This window comes from Hyperolius riggenbachi, chromosome 9 (genome assembly GCF_040937935.1).
Source record: "Hyperolius riggenbachi isolate aHypRig1 chromosome 9, aHypRig1.pri, whole genome shotgun sequence".
NCBI classification, from domain to species: domain Eukaryota; kingdom Metazoa; phylum Chordata; class Amphibia; order Anura; family Hyperoliidae; genus Hyperolius; species Hyperolius riggenbachi.
Window position 1 is genome coordinate 15,425,978 of NC_090654.1, and position 14,145 is coordinate 15,440,122.

Below are 14,145 nucleotides of genomic sequence, written 5' to 3' on the forward strand. Positions count from 1 at the left end.
CTTTGTTGCAGGAAAACTCTGGGCCTTTTTAAATTACAAAAACTTGATTTTACTTTTCTCTGTTAATCTAATGCTGAAATACTTTCTAAGAAAAAAGAGAAAAAAATACGAAGGCAATGGCTTTAGCTGAAACACTGCATATCTAATCAAGCAATGGTATTTAACTTTTTTTTTTTTTTTTATAAACCTCCTAAATTGCCAAAGAATTCAGAGTTGAGTTTGAAAAATGTTCTGGAATATAAAGCAATGGAGTTCAGTGCATTTTATGTCCATATTGCTCTATAAAGTTTTTCCCCCCTCTGGGAATGCTCTGCCACACCTCAAACTCGAAAATAAGAAGGGACACAGATTAAACCGAATGAACTCAGCCAAAATCACAAAGCATATATTTTTTTTTCTGCTCGGGGAGAGTTTGCACAATGAGAGGACACACATAATTTTAGCCCTTGAAGCCAGGGCTGGGCTGTGTTAGGACTGATTTTTCGGGCTGCTCCTCTTCGTAGTCACTGAAGGCAATCTCCAAATCTGGAGCTGAACCTCTTGCAGCATCCTCTGGTCCACACAGTCTCTCTATCATAGGTATCTTGTGTCTCAGAGACATCGAGGAGGACTATTTACTCAGGTATGGAATTCCTGCAAATTAAGACTCGCACTTTAAATTCAGGGGGGGAAGTTTGTTCAGTTCATGTAGTTGGATTTTTTTTTTTGTAAGCCAGTAATTTGGCATTCTGTACGGATTTTGTTTTCAGGCCAGCTGCTCCAGCTGTGAGCTTTTGAAGGACTGAAACAAACTCAAGTTTTGTACGTTTCGGTGCTCAGGCCAAGGCAAAGTACACGCTGCAATATCCTGCTGTAAAGTGGTTTGATCTTGATAAGTGATGCAGGAATAATCCAGCTGCTCATTAAAACAATTTCGGGAAGCAGTTGTTAAAAGATTATTAAGTGGAAAACAGGTGGACATTAACACATTAGGTACGAAGGCATTAAAAAAAGGTTTTCTATATCAATTTGTAAGAAGTTTTGAATCAAGATGATACCATTTATTGGCTAACTTGAAAGAATAAGAGTAAGCTTTCAGCTGTGCAGCCTTCTTCAGACTTTAGGATTTAAGTCTGCGGAAGGCTGCTGCACAGCCAAAAGCTTACTCATACTTTTATTCTTTTAAGTTAGCCAATCTTCCTAAATAAAAATGTCTTGCTTTTTCTGATGGCTAACACGGTACAATACTCTTCTGCTAATACTGTACCAATTTGTATTACTGATTGTTTTAAGATAGTACTTTTTAATGTTATAGATCAAAGCTGTAGATTTACATATTCACTAACTACTAAGCTAAGTATTTCAACTGGTCAATTGGACCAGCTTTTAAGACATCCTTGAACTAGGGAGGAAGTCCTCTTGTGTGTAATTACGGAACTTGTTTAAGAGAACTGTTCCACTGCTGTAGAGATCATTGTTAAATGGTTATGCTATTGATAGTTAAAGTTTCCTAGACCTGATATGTGTTTTAAAGATCCAAGTCATGTAGAGTTTATACTAAGGCAGACAGGGCACATCTTAAATTCTGTGGTTGGTCTAAGAGAAGTTTGATCCTGAAGGGCTTCATCCAGAACGCCTTCTGTTTAATAATCACGTGGTTTTAAGGACTTCGTGTAAAATCCAAACAGGAAGTACGGAATATTATTTCCGAATAGTAAATATTACATTCTCTTGACAAGTCCGAGATACTGGAGGGGGTGTTACAACCCATTACCTCCAGATATGCTTGAACCGAATCAAGTAGTACTGCTATCAAGAAAGAAACTTCATAGGGTAAGACAATAAGTCTGAAAAAAACCAAACCCAAAAGCAATAGAACTTATTAGGTTTCTCAGAGTTTGGAATGTTTGGATGATGAAGAAAATCCAAAGTCTTATCAGGAGTCACATTAAGTAGACATTAGAATTGTAAGTCAAAACTTCAACTCAGCCCCACCAACAGTTAAACTACAGCTGCAACAACTCAGCTACCAAAACCTTTAATGGCAAGAACGATCACTGTGACATGACAAGTCATTCACCAAAAAAACAAAACAAACAGAAGAGCTTTGTTATCTAAAGATTGTGGCTCACAGAATCATTATTATTGTATCTATTAATAGCAAACCTCATTGTGGCAAATCGTCATAACCTAAATCTACAAATTACAAAACAAGATTTTTTTTTAAATTTGTTATTGGTTTCTAGAGCCCCAAGATCTTCTAGTGTGCTGAATAACAAAGATCTAAAATAAAACTATGCATGCAGTTCATGGTCTAACAAGGGTAACACAGACAGCTGTGTAACACAATGTTGTATGGGTTTCCTCTGGGCACTCCAGTTTCCTCCCACATCCCAAAAACATTTAGATACGTTAATTGCCTTCCGCTTAAATTGGCCCTAAACTATGATACATACACTACATGGTGCACACATAAACATATGACTATGGCAGGGATTAGATTGTGAGCCCCTCTGAGTGAATTAATGACAAGACAATATACTCTGTACAGCGCTGCGGAAGATGTCAGCATCATAAAAATACTAAATAACAATAATAATGTACAATCTACATATGGATAAGACAGTAAATAGACACAATAATATGAAGGTACAACCAGTGAGAGTACTATTCTCGGTTACTGCTTTGTGTATGCCATCCTTGTTCTAAACCTAGGAATGTTCCTGCCGCCTCAATATATAATTAAAGCGGAATATAACCCTGCATTTCAACTTTGCTCTCAGGGCTCGTTTCCACTATCGCGAATCTGCATGCGTCCAACGCATGCAGATCCGCACATGTAATACAAGTGGATGGGCCTGTTTCCACTGTAGCGTTGTTGAGGTGCGTTTTTTTCAGCGTGAAAAAAACGCACAAAAGAGCCAATGATTTCGCCTGCGTCGGGAATCCGTGCGAATCGCCGCTAATGTATTTAATAGTAAAAACGCATGCGTTTGTTACATGCGTTTTTACCCGCGATTTCGCGTGCGATTTCGCACCTTTTTCAATTTTATTTAGCCCTGGCAGTGTCATGGTTAATTTCGCATGGCACCCTGCCATGCGAAATCGCATGCGAAATCGCGGGTAAAAACGCATGTGGAAACGCATCCGCATGCGTTTTTACAAGCGTCGGAATGCGGCCGAAATCGCGTCGCAACAGTGGAAACAAGCCCTCAAACATTATTTACAGTATATTATATGCAACCAGCATTTATTTATTTTTTTACTAGACCAGCATTGGAAGGGTTACACAGTGCTTTAAAGTTCCTGGAGATTTCTGCAGATGCATCCGAAGCTGAAATAGATACATTTTGTTTACATAAATGTATCTAAGTGTGGCATGTGACTCATCTCTCTGACTGAGAAGGAGCTTGGAGGACAGCCAGAGTGTGTAACATTTCTCAATAGATACATCTAACTAAATAGAATGTAACAATCTGAACTTCTGCATATCTCTCCATGGAACTTTAAACCTCTGTGTTTAACCCTTCCAATGCTGGTCTAGTAAAAAAATGCTTTTTGCATATAATATGCTGTAAATAATGTTTTAGAGCAAAGTTGAAATGCAGGGTTATATTCCGCTTTAAAAAAGAACCAGTTATTAAAAAAAACACCCAGGACCTCCCTCTGCTATCATTCCAGAAGTTTCTACTTTGCTGGCTGGTCATGCTTCCCTGGAGGACTCATTTCTTAGTAAGTAACTGGCCGGGAACATTTATACTCAGAGTGTCCCAGTTGGCTATACTACTTGGATAAAGGAGAACTTTCGCAGATCTATTCCAATTAGCTGTTCCAAGATGATGCTGGCAGCATCCATGCTTTTTTTTTTTTTTTTGGCGCTCTTTATCAGCAAAGACAAACTCAGAAACTTTTCACAATCAGCAAATAGATCTTCGAAGCTCCCCCAAGCCAAGGCAAATAACCGTTGACACCTAAAGATACACAAAACAGATTCCTGGTTACTCTGGGAAATAAGATGTTGTAGTGTGTATAGGGACACACTAGTGGCTTGGTGGACTAACATCAGGACTACCCTTCAGACAGCAATTCCCAGCTAATTCTCGAGTGATCCTTGTCATCATCCCCATCACTAAACCAGACCTGAACTCGAGCACATCGCACAATGAAAAGTCTTTATTTCACATGGTAGCTGAATAAATTAACTGGACTGTGCTCAGTGCTTGTTTAGCTAGATCAGAGTGTCTTTTCAGTGAGTCTGAGCTGTGTGTAAGCTGTGCCATGCTAGCTCTCTGTCCTGTGTAAACACAGGCTTAACCCTTTCAGTGCTTTTAGTGAAATGAATCAATTATTATTAGGGTTTCCAGATACTGTAATGAAGATGTTTTTACCCCCAAAGGTTTTTCATGCTGTGGCTACATTTTCAGAGCAGATAGGAAGTTCTGAGCTTAGCTCCACTTTAAGTCATGTGTAATCGAATGACAGTGAAGCCGACTTGGACATAAACATGTCACAAATGTCTCACTCTCTGGAGTTGGTCTTCTCTCCCTCTCTCTCTGGAGTTGGTCTTCTCTCCCTCTCTCTCTGGAGTTGGTCTTCTCTCTCTCTCTCTCTCTCCCTCTGGAGTTGGTCTTGAACAAAGACAGTCAATGAGATGCTAATAATTTGAGTTGATGAACATGTTATGCTTAATGGAATTGGATCAGTCAAATGCGGTAGATAATTCAAGGTGATAAAAGCTCTGGTGTGTGGCACTAGATGCTTCAGGTGGTGGATCGGCTTACCAAGGATGGAACCATGTGCTCTCAAATAGACCTCAATCATCTGCAATGGAAGAGGTAGACGAGGCACTACCCTTCAAAGCTTCCTTTAATAAAGCTGGGTAAGGATACAGTGGTCTGTGGTGGGAATGAAAAAAGGGCAGGCTGACAGCTGTTTCGCAAGAACACTTTCTTCATCAGAGGCTATGCACAAGCCTCTGACGAAGCAAGAGTTCTTGCGAAACAGCTGCCAGGCTGCCCTTTAATCACCCCCACCACATTCTGATGTAGCCTGACCCAGCTTGAATAAAGGAAACTTTAAAGGATCTCATCTACCTCTTCCAATGCAAATGCAGTAGATGACTTGATTGGTCCAATTCCAGTTATTTTTGTGCCAAGGTTTAGTAGTGATTTAAAGTAAACCCGAGGTGAGAGACATATGGAGGCTGACATTTATTTTTAAACAATGCACATTGCCTGGCTGTCCTGCTGATCTACTGCCTCCAATATGTTTAGCCATAGACCCTGAACAAGCATGTCGATTAGTTGTTTATGACAAAACTCTAGATAATCAAAAGAGGGGTCAGTACACAGTCCTAATCAGGAACAACGTAAAGCCTTTATTGTTTCAGCATACACTTTATGACATCTGACCGTCGCAGCCGATGATCGTTTCGGGGCCACCAGGGTCCCCTTTGTCAAGACATTGGCAGACAAAAACATGTACTGATTAAGACTGTGTGCGGACCCCTCTTTTGGTTATCTACTGGGATCCTGCACCAGCATCCACTGCCCAACAGCTGTGCGATTGTTTCGATTGGTAAGACAAAAATCTGACTGTATTAGCTGCAGGCTTGCTTTCGGTGTGTGATGCAGACACTACTGACCAGAAAGACCACCAGGACAGCCAGGCAACTGGAATTTAATAGGAAATAAATATGGCGGCCTCCATGTGTCTCTAACCTCGAGTTCCATTTAATTCATAATTGTTATATAAAGCTTTGCAGGACAAAATAATGTACAAGTGCCCAGAATACCATAGCCCATAGCTCTGTAATTTTGCAGCAGTACCATACAACAAATATGGACACTATCTGGCCTTGCATTGTCCATTTCGTTGTTAGACAGATAATGGTTTGAGCGGTATCGTCACCATAAAAATCTAATTTCAACAGCAACTGATTTGAGTGTATAAGTGATAAAGATGCTAATCCTGCATTCAAAACTTGCAAAACTTTTTCTGCTGTTATGGTTTGTAGTTATCACATACTTTAGGAGCACTGGCCCTAGTGCCAAACAGTGCCAAAGAGTTGAATGCTGGGAGTTTTTTATATATAGTATATACCTCCTCTTCCATTTATTTCTCTGCCTAGCTGCTTATCAGAAACACCCTCTGATTACTTGTGTTTACAAACAAGGCTGAGGTGACTCAGTGATTGGATGTGTAAATAAAAAAAATAGACAGTGCAGTTGTTTGTATACACCTCAGTGGGAGTGTCTGAAGACTCTGGGAGGAGGGCAGCTAATGAATACACAATGAGCAAGAGAAGGGAGGGGGGAAAACAAGAGTCATGGAGGATATGATGTCAGCATTAGCTTGGCAAGATGGCCACTGCCTAGAATAGGATTTTCTGCTTTTCCTTTATAAAATTCACAGGAATCATTACGCGGATAGCACAATTCATCTGTTATGTAAGTAGAAGTAGTATTTATCTACTTATATATGTGTTTTTTATTTCTAGGTTAGTATGGGTGTCACTTGTTCTTTAATAAAAAAAAAATCAAATGCTGAGAAATGTAATTGTTTTCTATTGCAGAATATAAAGAATTGATGACATGGATGCCCTCGTCCAGTTTACAGTTTTGACTTTGGTGCTCACGACACAAGTTCTGTGCCAGTACCGAGAGTATGACTACGACACAGACTATGGCCCGGAACCAGAATCCGAGTACCAGCCAAGTGTTCATTTCCACCACACCCCAGATTACCATGTTCCACATGCTCCTTACTCAACAGACTGCGCGAGAGAATGCTTCTGCCCTCCGAACTCCATAATCACCATGTACTGTGACAACAGGAAGCTCAAGGCTATTCCACAAATTCCATCCCGCATCCAACAGGTCTACCTGCAGCACAATGAAATAGAGGCCGTGACCATGAAGTCCTTTGCCGATGCCACCGGCCTACGGGAAATCAACCTGAGTCACAACAAACTGAAATCACAAAAGATCGATAATGGCGTGTTTGCGAAATCTCCTCATCTGCATCAGATCTACCTCAACGACAACGACTTAGAAGAGATACCCTCGCCCTTCTCCCCGTCCATCGAAAGAATTTTTCTTGGTGCCAACAAGATCAATAAGATAAAAGAACAGGACCTCGAGGGCTTGGTGAACGTCACCATGCTTGACCTCTGCAATAATCGGCTGGACAGTATCAAGGGGAGACCTCTCAGTAAGCTGACAAAATTAATGCAGCTCAATATCTGCAATAACAAACTGACGTCCATGCCTGCAAACCTCCCACCATCTTTGATGTATCTGTCCCTAGAGAATAACTCCATCTCCAAAATTCCCGATGACTACTTTACCAAGCTTCAAAATCTCATCGCCATTCGACTCTCAAACAACAAGATTGAGGAAGTGGCTGTGAACTTGTTTAACCTTCCGAAACTTATGGAGCTGAACCTGGGGCACAACAAGCTGAAACGTAGTTTTTACATTCCCCGATCGTTGGAACACCTCTATTTGAACAACAACGAATTTGAAAGTAAGTAATTCCAGTTTTTGGGTAAAAATAAGCAAAATTTGCAGATAGTAGTTTGCTATGCAGGAAAAAAAAATGTAAATTACAAACATAAATAGCAAGAAATGTGGGGGGAAAAATGGACTTAAAAAACAAACAAATATGTAGATAGACAGGATCGTTTACTCCCATATCTGGCAATTAGGCTTTATATAACAGCACTGGCTTTTCTCATTATCAAGGTTTTAGTGAGTCTTGATAAGTCCTGACTTTTGGGTGGACTAGTTGAGCTGTAAGCCAAACCATGCCCCTGCCTAACTGTTGCTACTCCCTCTCCTGGGGAGATCATCGCCTGGCCTTTGTACAAGTTCCTTGGCCAGCCACCAGATGTCAATTGTAGAGAGGGAAGGTCCATAGTTGTATTCTGATCTCACTAAAGCGACTCACCATGGTATGGGAGCCCACGTGTGACAACAGCCAGTGCTTCTCTGGTAATAAGGATGTGCGGGGGTTTGAGGTGAGTCACACTACGAGTCACGTAATAAGAGTAGGTGAGGAACCAAGCAGTTTTGTTGCCGCAGTTTGTCCTGGTTTCTAATAGCAGTAGGAACTGCCATGTTCCCCCCCCCCCCCTCCCATTCTCGCTGCTCTTACCCAGCGGCAGGGTGTGAAGGTAATCAAGTGTGACTTCTTTAAACTGAAGTACAGTGTAAAATCTCTCCCCCCACTCACTGCTGATGAAAGCTTTTATTTCCTCATTGCTACTGCTAATTATAGCAATCCTTATCTGTTAGCTCTTTCGGCAATACTAGCCTCTAACAAACATTTAAACGGAAAAAAAAGATGCAGAATGGATTTTTTTTAGTAATGAGCCACATTGTTAGCATGCATTTGTAATGTGATATTGAGATGCCCTGGAGTCTAAAAATGCCCGGTTCCCTTTAAACTCTGGCCACTTTAAAATGGTATTCCCCGGACATATCAGTGAAGCAATATTAGCTGTGCTAGATTCTTTCAGTCTACTAATTCAGTGGTCAGTGGGAGAGTATGACGAGAGCACAGACGTGAAAAAACGAGCACAGCAACATTTGTAAAGCACTTTACTCCTACAGGAATCAAAGCATGTGTCATGTCTCAGGTCAGAAGTTAGTGGCAGGTGATGTGCACCAGTGTTTGCATGATTTTAACTTTTTTTTGCAGCTCCTTAAGCAATTTAGTTAGGAAGGGGGTGGATGAGAGGGAAGTTCCTGCAAGAGGTGCCCTCTGCTGGTCATATAGTCTATGACTATGTGCGACTGAACCAGTTTCTTCTGTTTATGGGTGAACTACTCAGCCGCTGCTTAATTAAGTATCGCAGACTATGTGTAAGGTGTTTGCACTTCTTATTGTCTGACTGGCAGTTTGCTGACTATATAAACGGCAGAGTGCTGTCTGGGAGTGAGTATTATTTGTACATTGTCATTTTAGAACACTTAGTTATTGATCGTGTTCCTTTAAAGTGAACCTCCAGACTAAAAATCGACTCAGCAACACTGAAAAGGCTCGGTGTTTCTTTAACAGTTTCACAGCATCAGAACTTTGTTTCTCTTATACAAGCCTCATTTTTAGCTGCACAGAAGAAAACTGCCCGGGCAGTTTTCCCTTATGCTGTGCAAAGCATGATGGGATTTCTGATGTTGTTGTTCTCGTTCTGCTGTTTTGGTGCAATTTTTTTTTTTTTACTTTTTTGAATTTGACATTTGAAGCCTAGCGTGTGCAGCTGGGAGGGGTGATCAGGACACAGAACAGCTGGGACTGTGTCTCATGCTCCCTGTCACCTCCTTACAACCAAAAAGATGGCTGCCCCCATGACAAAGATGGCAGCCCCCATGAATCACAAACATGTGCCTGTTCTTTTAACACAGGGTGGGTAAAAGATTATATTACCTATCCATTCTAATTGACATAACTAATGTAACTTAAAGAGAAACTCCAAGCTATAATTGAACTTTATCCCAATCAGTAGCTGATACCCCCTTTTACATGAGAAATATGATGCTTTTCACAAACAGACCATCAGGGGGCGCTGTATGACTGATTTTGTGCAGAAACCCCTCCCACAAGATGCCCTGAGGACCGCGGTACTCTGGGCAAACTGCCACAATGTAACAATGTTCACAGACAGGAATTAGCTGTTAACAGCTGTCTCTAACAGCCAAAACAGCTAGCAGCAGCTACATAACCTGCCCACAGTAAAAATGTCACCATGTAATAAATGTCAGAATGTAAATCGGGGAGAGGAAAGATTTTACAATGAGCAAACACTGACTAAATCATTTATACATAATTATGGTATAAAAGGAAGCACTTTTTTTACTACATTATTTTCACTGGAGTTCCTCTTTAATAACAGTATGTTTGTTTAGGCTGAAGTTCCCCTTTAAGAGAAGTTGAGCCTTTTTTTTACAAGTTCTTGTACCCAGTTCATCTATATTTTGGGGTAAATTCCTAGCAATCTTCAGTATTAAAGTTCCATGACATAAGAGTGTGAAACCTAATCTCTCTCTCTCTCTCACAGCTATAAATGTGACTTTAATGTGTCCGGTAATGGATCAGATGCATCGACTGACCTACCTCCGAGTGGATCACAATAAACTGAAAGGTCCTGTGAGCACACTAGCCTTCCTGTGTTTCCCCCACATACACAGTATTTACTACGGAGAGCAGAAGCGTCGGCCTGGGGACCCCGATGTACCGGTGATTCCTCAATACCCGTATCGGGAAGATGAAGACGAGGACGACGAGGACGACTTTCCTCAGTATCACAGAGTAGAACATAGGCCAATGGTAGAACACGACGAAGAGGATGACTTTGATGATTATGCCTATTAAGTAACCCAACAGCTCTGTTAACTAGTGAGTAGTATTATTCAACAACTTAAAGTGGACCTGAACTCCAGTACAGGACAGAAAGAAAACACAGAGAAATGCACCCTGTGTGTATTTAGAGAGTTTATCCTATCTAATTCACCCTCACCTGTGACCAATCACAACTGTGATTTGATCTCTCCCATGTCTCACATGACTACCACTGCAGAGATGACAGATAAGCCCATTTGAAAGCACAGGAGGCTAACAATGTGTCTGCTTCCATAAATCAGGAAGTAGAAACAGTGCAGATTTATTGCAGGATTTGTATCAGCTGTAACAAAGAAATTGTTTTTGTTTAAAAGTTATTATGCTGTTGCGTATCTTTTAGAGCAGAAAGGAAGTTATGGGTTCAGGTCCGCTTTAAATTTGTTTTTGTTTTATTTAATGAATCTATGTGTATATAGACATAAAATGAACGTTTTCCAAATAAAAATAAAAAATTCAAAGCCCATTGCATTCATCTTATAGGACTTAATACAATTCTTCTGCTTACTTTGTTAAACATGTACAAAATATGTTAGATATGATCATGAGTGTGGTTAAGCCAGGATCATAAAGTTAATGTAGTGAATTACTAACACGTTTTGCAATTAGATAAGTAAGCAATTTATTTATGTTATTAAAGCTAAAATAAATAGGATAGAGAACCTATAGGCGCTAAAAGGCTTGCTTTAAAGGATACCCGAACTGACATGTGGCATAATGAGATAGACATGTATATGTACAGTGCCTAGCACACAAATAACTATGCTGTGTTCCTTTTTTTCTTTCTCTGCCTGAAAGAGTTAAATATCAGGTATGTAAGTGGCTGACTCAGTCCTGACTCAGACAGGAAGTGACTACAGTGTGACCCTCACTGATAAGAAATGCCTCTTTTTTACCTCTTTTTTGCTCTCAGAAGCCATTTTCTGCTAGGAAAGTGTTTTATAGATGGCATTTCTTATCAGTGAGGGTCACACTGTAGTCACTTCCTGTTTGAGTCAGGACTGAGTCAGCTACTTACATACCTGATATTTAACTCTTTCAGGCAGAGAAAGAAAAAAAGGAACGCAGCATAGTTATTTGTGTGCTAGGCACTGTACATAAACATGTCTATCTCATTATGTCACATTTCAGTTCGGGTATCCTTTAAATACTAATGGAGTTTATTTGTAGGCTTATAAACGCAGGTAAAGTGCTGCTGATTAAATGCCATGTGAAGGGTAACAGAGAGGCTAAAATCAAAGTCTTACGATGGTTAGTAGCTCTTTTATCACACACACGGATCATCTCCAAGTGACCTTGCACCATGCGATAGCATTGGTAGACAGCAAAGGGCAGAAAGCAGAGAGCCAATAAGAAGAGTCCTCCACCCAACTCTAACTTCTCACCCCATTTGATCAGATGCCCTTGCGGGCGGAACTTCAGAATGGCAGAGCAGTAGAAGGAGACATTCTGCATCACTTTAGATGTGCAGATCTGTATAGTGATACACAGAAGAGAGACCTCTAGTGGCATGTAAGCACACCATGGGCTCGATTCACAAAGCCATGATAATAAGCTTAGCGCGCAATCTTTACTATTACACGTGCTAACCTGTACGCGCACTATGCTTATCGTGGCCATGATAGCATTTTATCACGGCTTTGTGAATCGAGCTTCTGAAGTGATGCAAGAAGCCTTTTCCTCTCTAACAAGTCAAAGGACACAGGACCAGCTGATGATGACCAGTCTGCATAGCTTGCTGCAGAAACCTACTCCAATGGCGATGACTTCACCATACCGAACAGGGCTCGGTGAATTGAAAAATTTTTTTCCTGCAAATTACCAAACTTCTACGGCACCTGTGAAAACCTTTGTGAATTTGAATTGAATCTAAAATAGCAAGTGCTGTATTTGACCCATTTGATTTTTTTTTTTTGCGCCAATGATTTGGAGGCTGCCATAGGCCATAATGAGAATAACGCCTATAGCGACGCTCAGTGACTAATTTGGGCACTGGCGATTGCCGGAGCTCAAATTAGAGAAAATAAAATAAGTAATTCGTCCGTCGGCAATAGCCGATGCCCGAATGACATGTCCCTTCTGAGTTGCGACCATTTGGAGGGGGGAGTAGCATTGACGCCACCCCAAACTTCCAGCAGGGGCAGGACGAGTCCTCTTTCGGATTCACCAATGCCAAAATGTGGCCGCGGCCCCTTTAAATGTAAGCCCTTCACGCCCCCTTTATAGCAGATGTTGTTGTGGTCTCACTTAATATGGGTTGAGGGAGTCATGTCAGGAGAGGGACACAACTGAGGGTCAGCCAGACTTCAGATGGACAACTGTTCCAAAAAATTGGAATTTTTAAATTGCATACATATCTGACAGATCTTTGGACTAGTTCATCTGTTCTAGAGGGATTCTCAGCTATTTCTTTATTTAAAGAAATAACTTACTAAACTTCAATTGCTCAGTTTAACTGCCAGAATAGTGTGCAAACAAGCAGGGAAGCTGGCTGATATCGTTCTATTTATCCTTGAGGCTGCATTTCCACTTGTGCGGTGCGAATCGCCGCGGTAAAAATTCGCATGCGGATGCGAATTTCGCATGCGGGTCTAAGCGAATTTTCATGCGAATTCGCATGAAAATTCGCATGGATGACGATGTATGCGAATTTAACCATGGCAGTGCTGGTGTGCTTTTCCATTGTTTCTATGCGAATTTTCATGCGAATTTGCATGAAAATTCGCATACACAAACCTCATGCGAATGTATTATTATATCCATTGTATGCGATTCGCATAGTGGTATGCAATATGCGAATTCTGATGGCTCTGCCATGCGAATTTTTTCTGCACAGAAAAACGCAAAGTAATCCTGACAAGTGGAAACAGTCCCATTCACTTGTATTGCTATGCGAATTTGCATGCGAAAAACGCATGCAAATTCACAATAGTGGAAATGGGCCCTGATGGGGGTGTGGAAGGTTAACAGGTTCTCCAAAGTATGTAAAAAGAGAAGAACAGGGAGACGCTTATTGGGCAGCAACGATAAATAGCTAAGTGCGGTGGGGCCAACCACCTTCTGGAATGTAGGGGTCTCCTCTGGTTCGGTCACTCTCCAAGAAAAAGAAGGAATTTAGTAAAGACCATAGATCCTTACTAAATTGTATAGATCCTTTCCAGGGAGTGCTTTTGTAAAGAACAAAGATACTACTGTACAAAGAATACCCAATAAGGAGATGGACTAGTCCAAAATCTGTTAGATCTGTCAACTTTTTCCTACCAATTGTAATTAAAGGACCACTATCGGAAAAATTGTGAAATTCAAAATGCATGTAACCAAATTCAAATAAGAATTATATTTCTTTCAGATTAAAATGAGCAATAAATAAAATAAACAATTTTTTCCCCTACGTTGCTGTCACTTACAGTAGGTAGTAGAGATCTGACAGAATCGACTGGATTTAGACTAGCCCATCTCTCGGGGGGGGGGGGGGGGGGGGGGGGTTGGTATTCTCAGCATGGCCTTTATTGTTTATAAAAAAAACTCTAATTGAAAGGGATTTATACAAAAGATGCTGTCCAGTCTCCCCAGCTCAAGTCACACACTTTTGGCAGTTGAACAGAGCAACTACCTTTCACTAAGTGCTTGTGGTCGGTTCTGTCAGATTTCTAATACCTACCAGAAGAGACAGCAACATAGGAGAAAAGTAATTTAGAGCTCGTTGTTCTCTAGAAGAAATATACTTCTTATTTAAAATTTTACAATTTCCGCGATATTGGAAACTTT

General features: G+C 40.8%; 2 protein-coding genes across 6 annotated transcripts in view; one reads left to right on the forward strand and one right to left on the reverse strand.

Moving 5' to 3' along the window:
* Window positions 1-14,145, reverse strand: part of CENPP (centromere protein P) — a 413,763-nt gene that overhangs the window by 272,529 nt on the left and 127,089 nt on the right. For 2 of the 5 annotated variants that reach the window (XR_011023817.1, XM_068252007.1), the window contains exon 7: window positions 4,502-4,607. The exons of the other annotated variants lie outside the window; for them this stretch is intronic. Coding sequence is in view for 1 of the 2 variants with exons in the window: in XM_068252007.1 (XP_068108108.1) it covers window positions 4,502-4,607 (106 nt within the window). In the remaining variant the exon portion in view is untranslated. The remainder of the gene's footprint in view (window positions 1-4,501; window positions 4,608-14,145) is intronic. 5 annotated transcript variants of the gene reach the window in all.
* OMD (osteomodulin) lies at window positions 392-10,800 on the forward strand. Its single transcript, XM_068252000.1, has 3 exons — window positions 392-622; window positions 6,554-7,506; window positions 10,040-10,800. Exons 2-3 carry the CDS (start codon window positions 6,573-6,575, stop codon window positions 10,351-10,353), a joined length of 1,248 nt encoding a protein of 415 aa, XP_068108101.1. The 5' UTR covers window positions 392-622; window positions 6,554-6,572; the 3' UTR covers window positions 10,354-10,800.

Coding starts and splice junctions, on each gene's coding strand:
- OMD (XM_068252000.1), top strand. CDS start 6,573: ATGGATGCCCTCGTCCAGTTTACAGTTTTGACTTTGGTGCTCACGACA. Junction 7,507..10,039: donor GAACAACAACGAATTTGAAA/GTAAGTAATTCC, acceptor TCTCTCTCACAG/CTATAAATGTGACTTTAATG.